This window comes from Tamandua tetradactyla, chromosome X, assembly GCF_023851605.1.
Source record: "Tamandua tetradactyla isolate mTamTet1 chromosome X, mTamTet1.pri, whole genome shotgun sequence".
Classification (NCBI taxonomy): domain Eukaryota; kingdom Metazoa; phylum Chordata; class Mammalia; order Pilosa; family Myrmecophagidae; genus Tamandua; species Tamandua tetradactyla.
In genome coordinates, this window is record NC_135353.1 from 49,153,516 (window position 1) to 49,166,286 (window position 12,771).

Below are 12,771 nucleotides of genomic sequence, written 5' to 3' on the forward strand. Positions count from 1 at the left end.
TGGTAGACTATAAGAGTGAGGAAGCCAAAGTAAGGGTAAGGAGAGAGGAAGAGAAGGAGAAAAGCAGATAGCACTGGTAAAAGTGAGGAAGAAAGCAACATGGGAGCAAAATCAAGGCAAACAACAATGTTTGAAAACTCCAAGTCCATGCTGAATTGTATGACTGTGACTCACTAGCGTCTCATTTACATACCGAAAACAAATGCAGTAAAGAATATATAAGCATATAAACTCTTAGCATATTTAGTTTGGAACTAAAATTTTATTGGCTAGTAGTTACTGCATTCTAATTTAGGGATCCAAAATCTAGGCTTCAGTTTGACTAAAACTGAAAACAAGAATTTAGTTTTGTTGCATGCCTCCATTTACTGAAGTAATCTGAAAATAAAGTCACATAGTTTAGCAAATGTTGGTGACCAACTTTAATAATACATATTTAATTTTCAGAAACATATGCTAACCATCAACAACATTATCAGGGTTACATTGCCCCAGATGTTATTTCATTGGTACATTATATTGATATTTACAAAGGCTTTCAAATTCAACAACTCAAAACAAAACAGCTTAATTTTAAACTACAATGCTTTAAAAAAATGTAAACAGTCCATTTTTACATTATTGTAAAAAAGAAGACTCACTCCTTAATGTGGCTTACTTTTTTTTTAAGTGAGCAAAGCCAGGTGCTCATGGATAAAGAATGAAAAGAATTCTTTACATAGAAACATTGTGCTCCAGTGTGGCAGAAAAAAAAAAATTATATATACACATACAAAGAAAAGTATCTTAAATCCACAATTTAGATCACAAAAAAATGTTGTCCCCAAACTGAGAAATTTATAAAAACCATTTATGTGGTTATTGACCTACTGAAACCTATATAACATTTTCAAAACAGTAACTCAGTCAAAAGATACCACTTTTTCTTAAAAATGAAACTTTGTGCAAAAGAAATTGTTTAAGCTAGAAACAAGACTTTCTCCCCTAGTAAGAGGCCAAAAGAGCCACTGAAATAATTTAATTGTTAGATTTAGTGCATGTAACCAAAAGGCACACACATATGATTAATATATTAATATATTTTCATGCAAAAACCTGTGCATGTTCACAATCATATAACAAAAACACAAACATAATAAAATGTAAAGCCTAGTGCTTGGCAATGTTATTCTAGCCACATTTCTTTCTAGCCTATAAATCCAGCGTTTACTAGATCAGTAACACCGCCCATCAAAAAATATATTATATTTCAACAACTTTCAATAAAAATTAAAAAAAGATGCTAAACTAAATAACTACAGTATTTTTCAGTCCTGATACATACAGAAACTTACTGATATTTTAGTTTTTAAATGTCATTTCAAATTAAGATACATTTTTCCTTTTGTTGATAAACACTTTGATTGCTCCAGTAAAGTCAGCAGAGAGAAGAACTTCTGTGTTATCTGTCTTCATAATACCTTAAAAGCATAAAAAAACAGTTTTTGGTTGGTTTCAAAGGAACATGATGTCTGTTTCTGCAATTCTCATATGCTTATGACCCTCCCTCCACCTTTGGGGGGTGGGCGTGGGGGGCAGAGATCCTCTCCCCATCTTTTCAGCCTGTTTTCCGACTCCCAGCTATAAATCCTTTGATCTTGCTATACCTCTCCCTCCTATCTGAGGCTTACTTCCACTTATCTTAGGTGATCATTCCCTGGCTTGGGAAGAGTTTAGTCCTTGGAGCCTGGATGCCTGTATTTACTCCCAAGCAGCCTAGGCCTCTAAGTTGTCTAATGCTTCATTTCATGGCAAGAGGCTAGGGTGTCATTTGGTCCCAAGGGCTGGAATACTAGCAGAATGAGATCAGCTGTGCAAGTCTGATGCTAACAGTGGTCCCTAATGAGGTTGACAGGAAGGTTTAGCCTACAGCTGACATACTGAAATTGTCATGAAACTAAGTACGCGAGTTTGATCTGGGAGTGCTGATGGCACCTTTTTACTTTATGGTTCATACCGAAGAACAATTTAGCTATATACCAAACAGCAAAAACGCATCTTACATTTGTCTGTCATATAAAAACATTTAACAAGGCAAATTCATTGTTATCTACTATATTACACATAAGCAAAAACTGTAAATTTAAAAAGGACTGGGTACAAAGGAAGAAAATAATCTAAGCTTTAATTGCAAAGTTATGTACAGGATGTGTTAGACATGGTCTCATTTAGATTTCTAAGCCTTTGAACATTCCTTACCACCCTTTTGGCATATCTCAAAGTAGTGCTGTGCAGTAGAGCAGCAGCAGCAGCAAAGGACTTCGGTATATGAGAAAGGCTAGAGAAGAAAATAATCCATCATATACATAAAATGCTTTATAGTATAAAATATTTAAGATGATAACGTTAATGTCAACTATAGGTCAGTTATTTTGCTAGGCACTTAACATGCTTACTATCTTTAATTCTTATAACAAACTTGTAAACTAGGTATTATCACCATTTTCCACATGAGGAAAACTGAGGCAATTACCAAATATGTCAAGAATAAAGAGAGAAAGCAATTAGATATATTTTATGATTCTGTACACTGGGTTTAAGAGTTTATTCCTAGATTATACCTAGATAGGTACAAAACAGTAAACCCAAATCTGAGTATACTTTAAAACTTGTGACTCCTTAAAAAGTGCCCAGGGCGGGCCACGGTAGCTCAGCAGGCAAGAATGCTCGCTTGCCATGCCAGAGGACCCGGGTTCGATTCCTGGTGCCTGCCCATGTAAAAAAAAAAAAAATTTTTTTTAAAGTGCCCAGTGAATTAACTGAATCTTGTTAGTATGGCCATGTTTGAGAAGTCTAGAAAAGTACTATACATTTTTAATTTTTCCTCAAATTGCTTTATGAGCTATAATCTCTTGTAGAATATGTAAGAGGAAATGTATGGAGTATAAAAAGGTATCACTAGAAAAAAAAGGAAAAAAAATGACTTAAGTTAGAAGAGAGAAACCGAATTTGATTCTGAGAAGATAAAATGGAAAGAAATATTTCCAAATAGTCATTTAGTAAAAGTTTAATAATTCTGACCCAGAGTCTTTAAATCTTTTGTGATTAAAAGAAATTTTAATTATAAAACTTTAATTACAAGACTGAAGTTCAGGTTTGCTTATCAAAACGTCTCTTCACAGACAAGAAATGGGTAATATAAACAGTACTACACAGGAAATTATGTGAAACTAAGTTACATTAAAAGACTTGAGAGGGCGGGCCGCGGTGGCTCAGCGGGCAAGAGTGCTTGCCTGCCGTGCCGGAGGACCCCGGTTCGATTCCCGGCCCCAGCCCATGTGGGAGACAAACAAACAAACAAAATATAATAAAACAAGAAAATGTTTAAAAATGTTTCCCTTTCTTCCTCCCTTCCTTCCTTCTCTGCCTTTCCTTCCTTTCCTCCCTAAAAAAAAAAAAAAAAAAAAAAGACTTGAGAACGTCTAAGCATTCTAGTAAATTTAGAAGCACACTTTGTACATCGTATCTATAAGTGTAGCTTTAAGACTCTCTAAAAGGCCTGGCTGTAGTCTTTAGACTGAGAAAACACATTTAATAAACTATTCTGTACTTGATTTTAACAATACAAACTTGCTTTCATTAACAACTGGTCTCAATTTGATTGATTTAACTAGACTCTAACAGACTTAGGAACAATTTGTATATAATTGGCACTCAATACTACTTATAACTTCTTTTCACCTCAGAACATGAGCATTTTATATATCTGGAACCACTACTCAAAGAATAAACTGCAAATATCAAGAAATAACAGGCTTGTAAATAGCTATCTATCTTGAAAAGCTATTAATTTGTGGCAAGAAGAAAAGAACACTGCCTTATTTGGGTTTAATTCATTCATCCAATGAATACCTGCTATATGTAAGCAAACAGTGTGAACTTACTAAATTTTCATTTTTAGTTCATAGGTGAATTTAAAAGAAGTAAAACGTCAGAGGAATATGTTACTAAAATGTTAAAAAAAAAAAGATACCCTACAACCATTATGTTGTAAACTCTCCACACTCATAAGAACCTCATAATATTCAATACTAAGTCAATGAGACTACTATATACTGACTAGGTAAAAAAAAAAAAAAAGAACAAAAAAATATGATCGCCTACCAGAGGGTATGCTATCCAAAACTTCAGGATCTTCATCTTTATTGTTCCCTTCTGATTTTTCAGACTGTACATCCAAAGATAACATCAAACTTGGATTTGGAGCAAAGATGGCTGATGTAACAACTGCATTATGTGCTAGGAAAAAAAATTTACTTCAGGATAACGGATAAATTTGAAATTAAACATCAAGACAAAAAATAATATGCAAAAAATGCAATAATGCATATTACACGCCAAATATCCTTTAAACCTAATATAGAACTAAGAACTATTTTTAAAAATTTTCTAAAAAATACCACATACAAGCCCTGAGATTACATGACTTCTCAAATTTTAGACCAGCATAAGTTCTTCCTTGGTACAATAAAATCAAATGAGCAAAGCCAAATACACAGTAAAATCAGTTTTAACTGCCGAACTGTTTTTCTAAAATAATTTCTATACAAATTTATCTCAGTATATCTCCATTTTAACTCATAAAACATGTAAAAGTAGGTATATACTTACCTTTAATGCCCTCCCAGAAGTCGTTACGATCTCTCCTGACTGAAGTAAACTTGCTTAGGTCATGATAAGTACTCCAAATATAAACATACTTATCTTCTGAGCCACTAACGAGGTATGTAAAATCATGGCTAAATTTGGGGAAAAGAGGATAAAAATTAAATTTTTGTCATTTTAGGCTTCCCTCTCAGTGTTTCCTACTTTAAAATACCTAAAAAACACCTGAGGGAGATTTGAAAATGTAGTCTCCTGCTCTCAGTCTAGAGATTCAGAATACTTTAATGTGTGAAGTAGGGCTTAGACTTATATATTTTTATGGAAGCCCTAGTAACTGTGATGCTGGTTAGCTCACACATGAAGAAACTATGGCCTAAGGGATGAAGAAGAGAAGGAGTGGACTTTACCAACTGAATTACTGGCTAGTTCAAGAATAAAGGAAGAAGTAGAAAGAAAAGGGCTGAAAGAAAGAGGGAAGGAAGGGTGGGTAGTCCTTTCTCAGGAGAGCCTCTAGACCCCAAATCAGATTTCAGATAATCATCATATGTGAAAGAGTAAATACAGGACACTATACTTTAGGATGTTACAAAGCTTTATTAGCTTCTGTACTTAAAAGGAACAGGACCATGGGGTTGGATGGTTGCCTCCTCTTATAAAGCTTATAGAAAAGCAAAGCTTCTGGTGTTGAGAGTCATCTAATCCTGGCTTTTCAACTAACTGTGTAACCTCAGGCAAATCGCTGAATTTTCTGGGTCTTAATTTCTGCATTTGCAGAATAGGGGCAATTCTAATGCAAACTATCTTATACAGGTGGCTAATATAAGTGTTACATGATGATAAAATGAGATACCAGGTATAAAAGGGCAAAGATACTAAAAACACCATATAAGCATAAGGCATGAATAAATGGAAAAGGGGGAACAGGGGAGAAATGTTCTGATTTCTTTAGAGAATTTCATATTGCCAATTTACCTGAAACTTGCTTTGATCTGGCTGCTGCTGTTGACATAACCTTTATACTTCATGGACAGTGACAAATCTCTAAGATCATATAGTCTGATTCTGGAGTCATTTGAAGTTACCAGTATCTAAAAATAAATCAAAGGAAAGGTTAAAAATATCAACTTTTAATCTAAGTTAAGCTATAACCAAAAAAGGGTATTACATACATGTATAGAGCACATATACCTCAGAAGGAGAAAAAGCAGTACTCCACAGGAAAGACAATATAATCTTTGCAAAGACATTAAGAACTAACTTTCAAGAGTCTACATACAGTGTAAAGAGAGATTTTTGAAAATTATACTACCTTATTTTCTCCAGGTAAAGGCTCAATGCCAGTAATTTTTCTTCCAACTCTATTGCGCCCTCTGGTAGATCGGACATGTATTTGTGTATGATATTTCAAATGCTAAAGATAAATAATAATTAAAAATATTAGAATTAGAAGGAACCTTGATGATCATCTGATCCAACCCTCAGACAAACATGGTACTATTTGCCCCAATTTACATATAAGACAGTTAAAGCCCAGAGAGGACACACAACTTGTCCAAAGTCACAAAATTGTTTACTAAGTATTTAACTATATAATTTAAACATGATAATCATTTACCTCTGTATCATAGAAAATACATCTGCCATCATATGTCCCAATAACTGCATATTTGCCATTCTGACAGAAATTTGCAGCTGTGATCAGTTTTGTCTGACCATCTACTTCATTCCACAAAGCCACTTTTTTGTCAGGTATGTTCCAAAGTCGGAGCTTTCCATCCAAGGATCCACTTAGAAAATATCTGTCATCCTAAAAAACATGGCAAAAGAGAAAGCCTTTATTTTACTACATCAAGAAAAACTCATTAGCAAACCAAACCTGTAAATCTACTATAACGTTTAAAATGTGTAGATCTCATTTCAAAAGCATTTTTCAAGCAAGCGTTATTTTATTTGCTAAAAACAATAACAACATAATAACTTCAGTATTCATTTTGAAGAAACAGCACTCTAATCACTGTACCATATCCTCAAACTGCTTTTTCTGAGGTATGGATGTTAATGTATTCTGAATCTCTAAAAAAGGGATTAAGTAGATAGTATTGTCCAATTTAATTAACCATGGATTGTGGGGAGGGGGGCGGAGGGGGCAGGGAGGTACGATCTAGCAGGGTTAGCACCTTCAAGGAACATACTTTGGGAAACACTTTCTTATAATGATAAATTTACCTATATTTTGGGAAGATTTTTTTTTTTACATTTCTTCTTTTAACCATATTCAGATATATATTTCAGTGCCATTAACTGCATCCACAGTGTTGTGCTACCATCACCATCATCCATTCCCAAAACATTTCCCTCATTCAAAATAGGAACCCTGTACGTTTCTCCTCATTCCCTATCTCTGGGATAGATTTAATACTTGGAATAAAATTTAACACCTGCTAGTGGCCCACAGAATCAGTCATTTTTTGGAACTAGGACATCATGTCAGCAGCGAATTACCCTACTTATTCAAATTCTGAATCTGACTAGAAGCCAGGGGTTTCAACCAGGGGCAATTTTACTCCCCAAGGGACATGTGGCAATGTCTGGAGACAATTTTGGTTGTCACAACATTAGCTCATTCCCTTTTCCAGTGACTATTTGTTTAGGCATGAGCATGTACTACAATTTTCATCAGTTAGACATGAGGAAACACTAACAGGGCCGGGGAGGGGGAACACTGTGCTGCTCAACATCCCTATAATACACAGGTCAGCCTCCCAAAATAAAGAATTATCTGGGCCAAAATGTCAATAGTGTAAAGGTTGAAAAACCATGCTATAAGTAAACCAATCCTACCACTAAGCTGATCTAAGAATCACACATTAAATAACTGGGATGCCAAAACAAGAAACAGATTTTCTTCTCAAGATTATTATTTACCCACCCCTAAAGCCTGACAAGAACAACTTACAAAGGATGAGCATTTTATAGTTATGGTATAGTAGGCACCACTCAATGTCTACCAGTAGAAGAGGTGATCAAGTAAAAATACTTCATCTTGCTCTTATGATTGAGAATTTTATTTACATACATACTTACATGTGTGTACATCTTATTTCTTTTAACCCCACTATCTTCCTTCCATGTAACGTTATTTAATAAAGTCTATTTCCTAAGAAAATGTAAACACCACCACATTTTTCCCGAGCCCCTCTCACAAACCATGCAGGGTGACAGATTTTTAGAAATAGGGCATTTCAGCTTCCAAAATAAAATATAGTAAAATTAAAATTCAACAGAAACCTTAAAGTACTACATAGTTAACTATCACCACATATCTCTCTCCTTCCATCCTGATAATGCATAACTAAAACGGGTTGGAGAAAAGGGTGTTTCTCACAGTTGTGAATAGGGATAAATCTATCTTTCATTGCATCCTTGTGTGACAGGATGGGAGTGTATTTCAGAAAGTAGTCTCTAAAGGCTTGATGGTAAAAGCCGGTAATGTACTAAGATAAACTAAACATGGTTAATTGTTAAAAGTTCCTAATCAAGTCTTCCAAGGGTCCAAAATTATTACTGCCTATGCTATAAGCCTGCTTAGGGAGGGAAATTATATTGAAGGGGAAAAAAGCTTTGTCTTCTCTCTTAATTTAGAGGAAAAGAGAAAGAACTGTGAATATAATTCAAATGCTGCATTAAAGACAATGGGTGTGAAATATACAGATAAAGATGTGACTGGAAATGTAATCATACATGACAAAGGGGTAAGGAAGTTGGTGGGTCACCTGTAAATTCTGTATTTAAGTTTACCTCATAATGAATTTTGATCTTTGCCTCTCCCATGTTTCTCCCCTCACTAAGCCTCCTAACTATGCCTGCCTATGTAGTTCCCTTTCTTCTCTATTCATGTGCTATGTCTTCTACTTCCCCCATCTCCACTATCTTTCATCTTTAGTAGGATGCTTTATTTCTTTCTTTATAGCCTGGATGTCTCATTATGGATGAGATGATTTTTCATTGGTATATTTAGAATAATATCTATATTTAGCATATAACATTCTCAGTTCTTTTTAATAACATATATATTAGAATATTTACCATTTTACTTACTTTCAAGTATACAATTCAATGGTGTTAAATTATAATGACAATGTTGTGCTACCCTTACCACTATTCATTACCAAAACTTTTCCACCACACCAAACAAAAACTCTGTTTTTGTAAAAACTCAATAAAGAATTCCCCATTTCCCATATGTACTCCAGTCCCTGGTAACCTGCAATCTAATTTCTGACTATGAATTTGCATATTCTAATTATTTCATATCAGGGAGATCATACAATATTCATCCTCTTGTGTCTGGCTTATTTCACTGGACAGGATGTCTCTGAGGTTCATCTATGTTTTCACATGTATTAGAACTTCATTTCTTGTTTTTTATTTTTATATTTTTTATTGTGAAATATATACAAAAAAGCAATAAATTTCAAAGAACACTGTAACAAATAGTTAGAGACACATTTCAGAGTTTGGTATGGGTTACAGTTCTACAATTTCAAGTTTTTCCTTAAGTTGCTCCAAGACATTGGAGGCTAGAAGAAATATCAATACAGTGATTCAGCAGTCATGTTCATTTGTTAAATTCTATCTTCTCAGTTATAACTAACTCCTCTTTCTCCTTTGAACCTTCTCCCAATCTTTACGGGTAATTAGGCTATGCCCTACTAACTTTTTCATGTTGGAAAGGAGGTCAACAACATGGGATAGGGGGATGGAACTAACTGATGTCCCAGAAAGGCTGGCCTCTCTAGGTTTTAGGACTTACCTGGCCTAGGATAGGAACCCATCTGGAGTTTGTAGGTTTCTAGAAAGTAATCTTAGCATGTGAAACTTTTGTTGAATCTCAGATAGAGCCCTAGGTATTCTTTAGGGTTAACAGGAATGGTTTTAGTTAGGGTTTGGCAAACCGTGGTAATTAGCAATATCTAGTTGAAGGTTGTGTAAGAGTAGCCTCAAGAATAGCCTCTTTATATGAATCCTCTTAGCCACTTATACCTTATTTTGTTATATTTCTTTTCCCCTTTTTGGTCAGAAGGGGGTTGTTGATCCTACGGTGCCAGGACATTTCAAGGTCTTCTATTGCAGATTATCAGACCATTTCTTTTCTCATTTTTAAAGCAAAACTAAACATTAAATTAAGGGCTTTTAACTATATGGCTGTTCATAATGTTTTTCCTATAGTCCAGTTACCCTCCAGAGAAACCAGGTTTCTTTTTTTTAATTTATTTACTTATTAATTAAAAAAAATTAACAACAAACAAAAACATTAACATATGATCATTCTGTTCTACATATACAATCAATAATTCTCAATATCATCACATAGTTGCATATTCATCATTTCTTAGAACATTTGCATCAATTTAGAAAAAGAAATAAAAAGACAACAGAAAAAGAAATAAAACGAAAACAGAAAAAAAAGATTATACATACCATATCCCTTACCCCTCGCCTTCACTGATCACTAGCATTTCAAACTAAATTTATTTTAACATTTGTTCCCCCTATTATTTATTTTTATTCCATATATTCTACTCATCTGTTGACAAGGTAGATAAAAGGAGCATCAGACACAAGGTTTTCACAGTTACACTGTGAAAGCTATATTATTCAATCATCATCAAGAAACATGGCTACTGGAACACAGCTCTGCATTTTCAGGCATTTCCCTCCAGCCTCTCCATTACATCTTGAATAACAAGATGATATCTACTTAATGCATAAGAATAACCTCCAGAATAACCTCTCAACTCTGTTTGGAATCTCTCAGCCATTGACACTTTGTTTCATTTCACTCTTCCCCCTTTTGGTCGAGAAGGTTTTCTCAATCCCTTGATGCTGAGTCTCAGCTCATTCTAGGGTTTTTCTCAATCCCTTGATGCTGAGTCTCAGCTCATTCCAGGATTTCTGTCCCATGTTGCCAGGAAGGTCCACACCCCTGGGAGTCATGTCCCACGTAGACAGGGGGAGGGTGGTGAGTCTGCTTGTTGTGTTGGCTGGAGAGAGAGGCCACATCTGAGCAACAAAAGAGGTCTCTTGGGGGTGACTCTTAGGCCTAAATTTTATGTAAACTTGACCTATCCTTTATGGGGTTAAGTTTCACATGAACAAACCCCAAGACTGGAGGCTCAGCCTATAGCTTTGGCCGTCCAAACTGTTTGTGAGAATATCAAAAATTCAAGTTGGGGAAGTTGAATTTTTCCCCGTTCTCACCATTCCCCAAAGGGGACTTTGCAAATACTTTTCCACTCACTGATCAAATCACTAGAAACCAGGTTTCTTCATCTTTCTTTAGGTATAACCAGCTATGTATAAACAACTACTTACTCTTGGATGGAAAGCTATGGCAGTGACGAAATCTATATGTTGAAAACAGCAAAGACATTCTCTTCTGGAAATGTGCCATAACCTGACTGTTTTATCCATCGAGGAAGAAAGCAGAAAGTAGTTCTATGGAAAAAATGACATTGATTATTTTACCACCATATAAAAAAACCTACTCATACAGTAAAAATGAGTTTTCAGTGTTATATATGTATGGTATTATCATAATTCGTGTGTGTGCAAGATAGTACCCAATTGGGAATAAAATAGCACACAATTCACTTGGAAGATCTTATTCTTCCTAAACAGTTAAATTACATATTTCATCTCTTCAAAGACTTTTTCACATTACCTGTTCTGAAATTAGGATGAATCTCATGATCTATGTGAAAAGAAATCTGCCAAGCACCAAGTAGAGGACTACAATGTGCCTCAGTTGTCATAGTCTGCACATATAGGAATTTAGCAAGGGGTATAAAGCATCTATCTATTCATTTGATTAGCACTTCAGTTATTTTCACATGGATAACACTGGTGAGTTTTAACTCACATTTGGATCCCTTATTGTCACAATCTTCAAAAAGTTATTTGTGCACCTGTCATTACCTTAGACAAGGCAATTAGAGAAGTGAAACTGCCAAACCTTTCAGAACAGATCCTAGAATTTCAAAGCTAGAAGAGGGTAATATAACTGATTCAGGTACTGTGATGCTCCAACACTCAAGAACCAAAAATATATCCGTCAAAAGCTTCCAGCTGGCAGAAACTCTTAGGAAACGCAAATGAGACCTCAGTGTTCTCTCGTATGCCTAGATGTATTAAATAAATACATGATAAATGTATTTGTAAATGATAATGACATTTAATTAATACTTAAAATGTGCTCAGCATTGTTTTTAGCATTCTACAGCAACCTCTATGAGGTAGGTGCCTTATTATCTATCCTTTTTATATACAATGGCAGAGCTTGGATTTAAACTCAGGTAGTCTGGCTTCAGATTCAGGTTCTAACTACCACACTGTTCTGTGGAGGAGTGAAGTGGAACATACTTTATGAAAAGCAACAAAATTCTTTGTCATTTGCTGAATGTTATTAAGAATCTTTAGGAAAACAGTTTGGCAGTTCCCCAAAATATTAAACATGCAATTACCATATGACTCAACAATTCCACTCCTAGGTATAATTCCCAAAGAACTGAAAGCAGGACTCAAACTGATACCTATACATCAATATTTACAGAAGCATTATTAAGAATAACCAAAAGCTGGAAACAACCCAAGTGTCCATCAATAGATGAATGACAAACAAAATGCAGTATATACATACAATGGAAAATTATTCAGCCATAAAAGGAAAAGAAGTTTTGATGCACATTATAATAGGGATGAACCCTGAAAAAAGATATGTTGAGTAAAATAAGTCAGACACAAAGACACAAATATGTATGGTTACACTTATATGATCTAGATTAGGCAAATTTGTAGAAACAGAAAACAGACTACAGGCTACCATGGCTGGGGAGGGGTAAATGGGGAATTACTGCTTAAGGGATTTAAAGTTTTTGTTTGGGATGAGGAAAAGTTTCGGAAGCAGAAAGTGGTGATGGTTGCATAACATTGTGAATGAATTAATGCCACTGAAGTGTACACTTAAAAATAGTTAATATGGCAAATTTTATGGTACAAACATTGGTTCTAGTCTGCTAGCTGCTGGAATGCAACATACCAGAGACAGACTGGCTTTTGATAAAAGGG

The 12,771-nt window shown here is 34.9% G+C and overlaps 1 protein-coding gene across 1 annotated transcript in view; it reads right to left on the reverse strand.

Moving 5' to 3' along the window:
* Positions 1–224: 224 nt before the first annotated feature.
* Positions 225–12,771, reverse strand: part of WDR44 (WD repeat domain 44) — a 115,758-nt gene continuing 103,211 nt past the window's right edge. The window contains exons 14-20 of the mRNA XM_077145698.1: positions 11,020–11,142; positions 6,260–6,451; positions 5,954–6,055; positions 5,617–5,732; positions 4,651–4,778; positions 4,144–4,278; positions 225–1,460 (exon numbers count right to left, since the gene is read on the reverse strand). Of these exons, the coding sequence (XP_077001813.1) occupies positions 1,366–1,460; positions 4,144–4,278; positions 4,651–4,778; positions 5,617–5,732; positions 5,954–6,055; positions 6,260–6,451; positions 11,020–11,142 (891 nt within the window). The 3' untranslated portion in view covers positions 225–1,365. The remainder of the gene's footprint in view (positions 1,461–4,143; positions 4,279–4,650; positions 4,779–5,616; positions 5,733–5,953; positions 6,056–6,259; positions 6,452–11,019; positions 11,143–12,771) is intronic.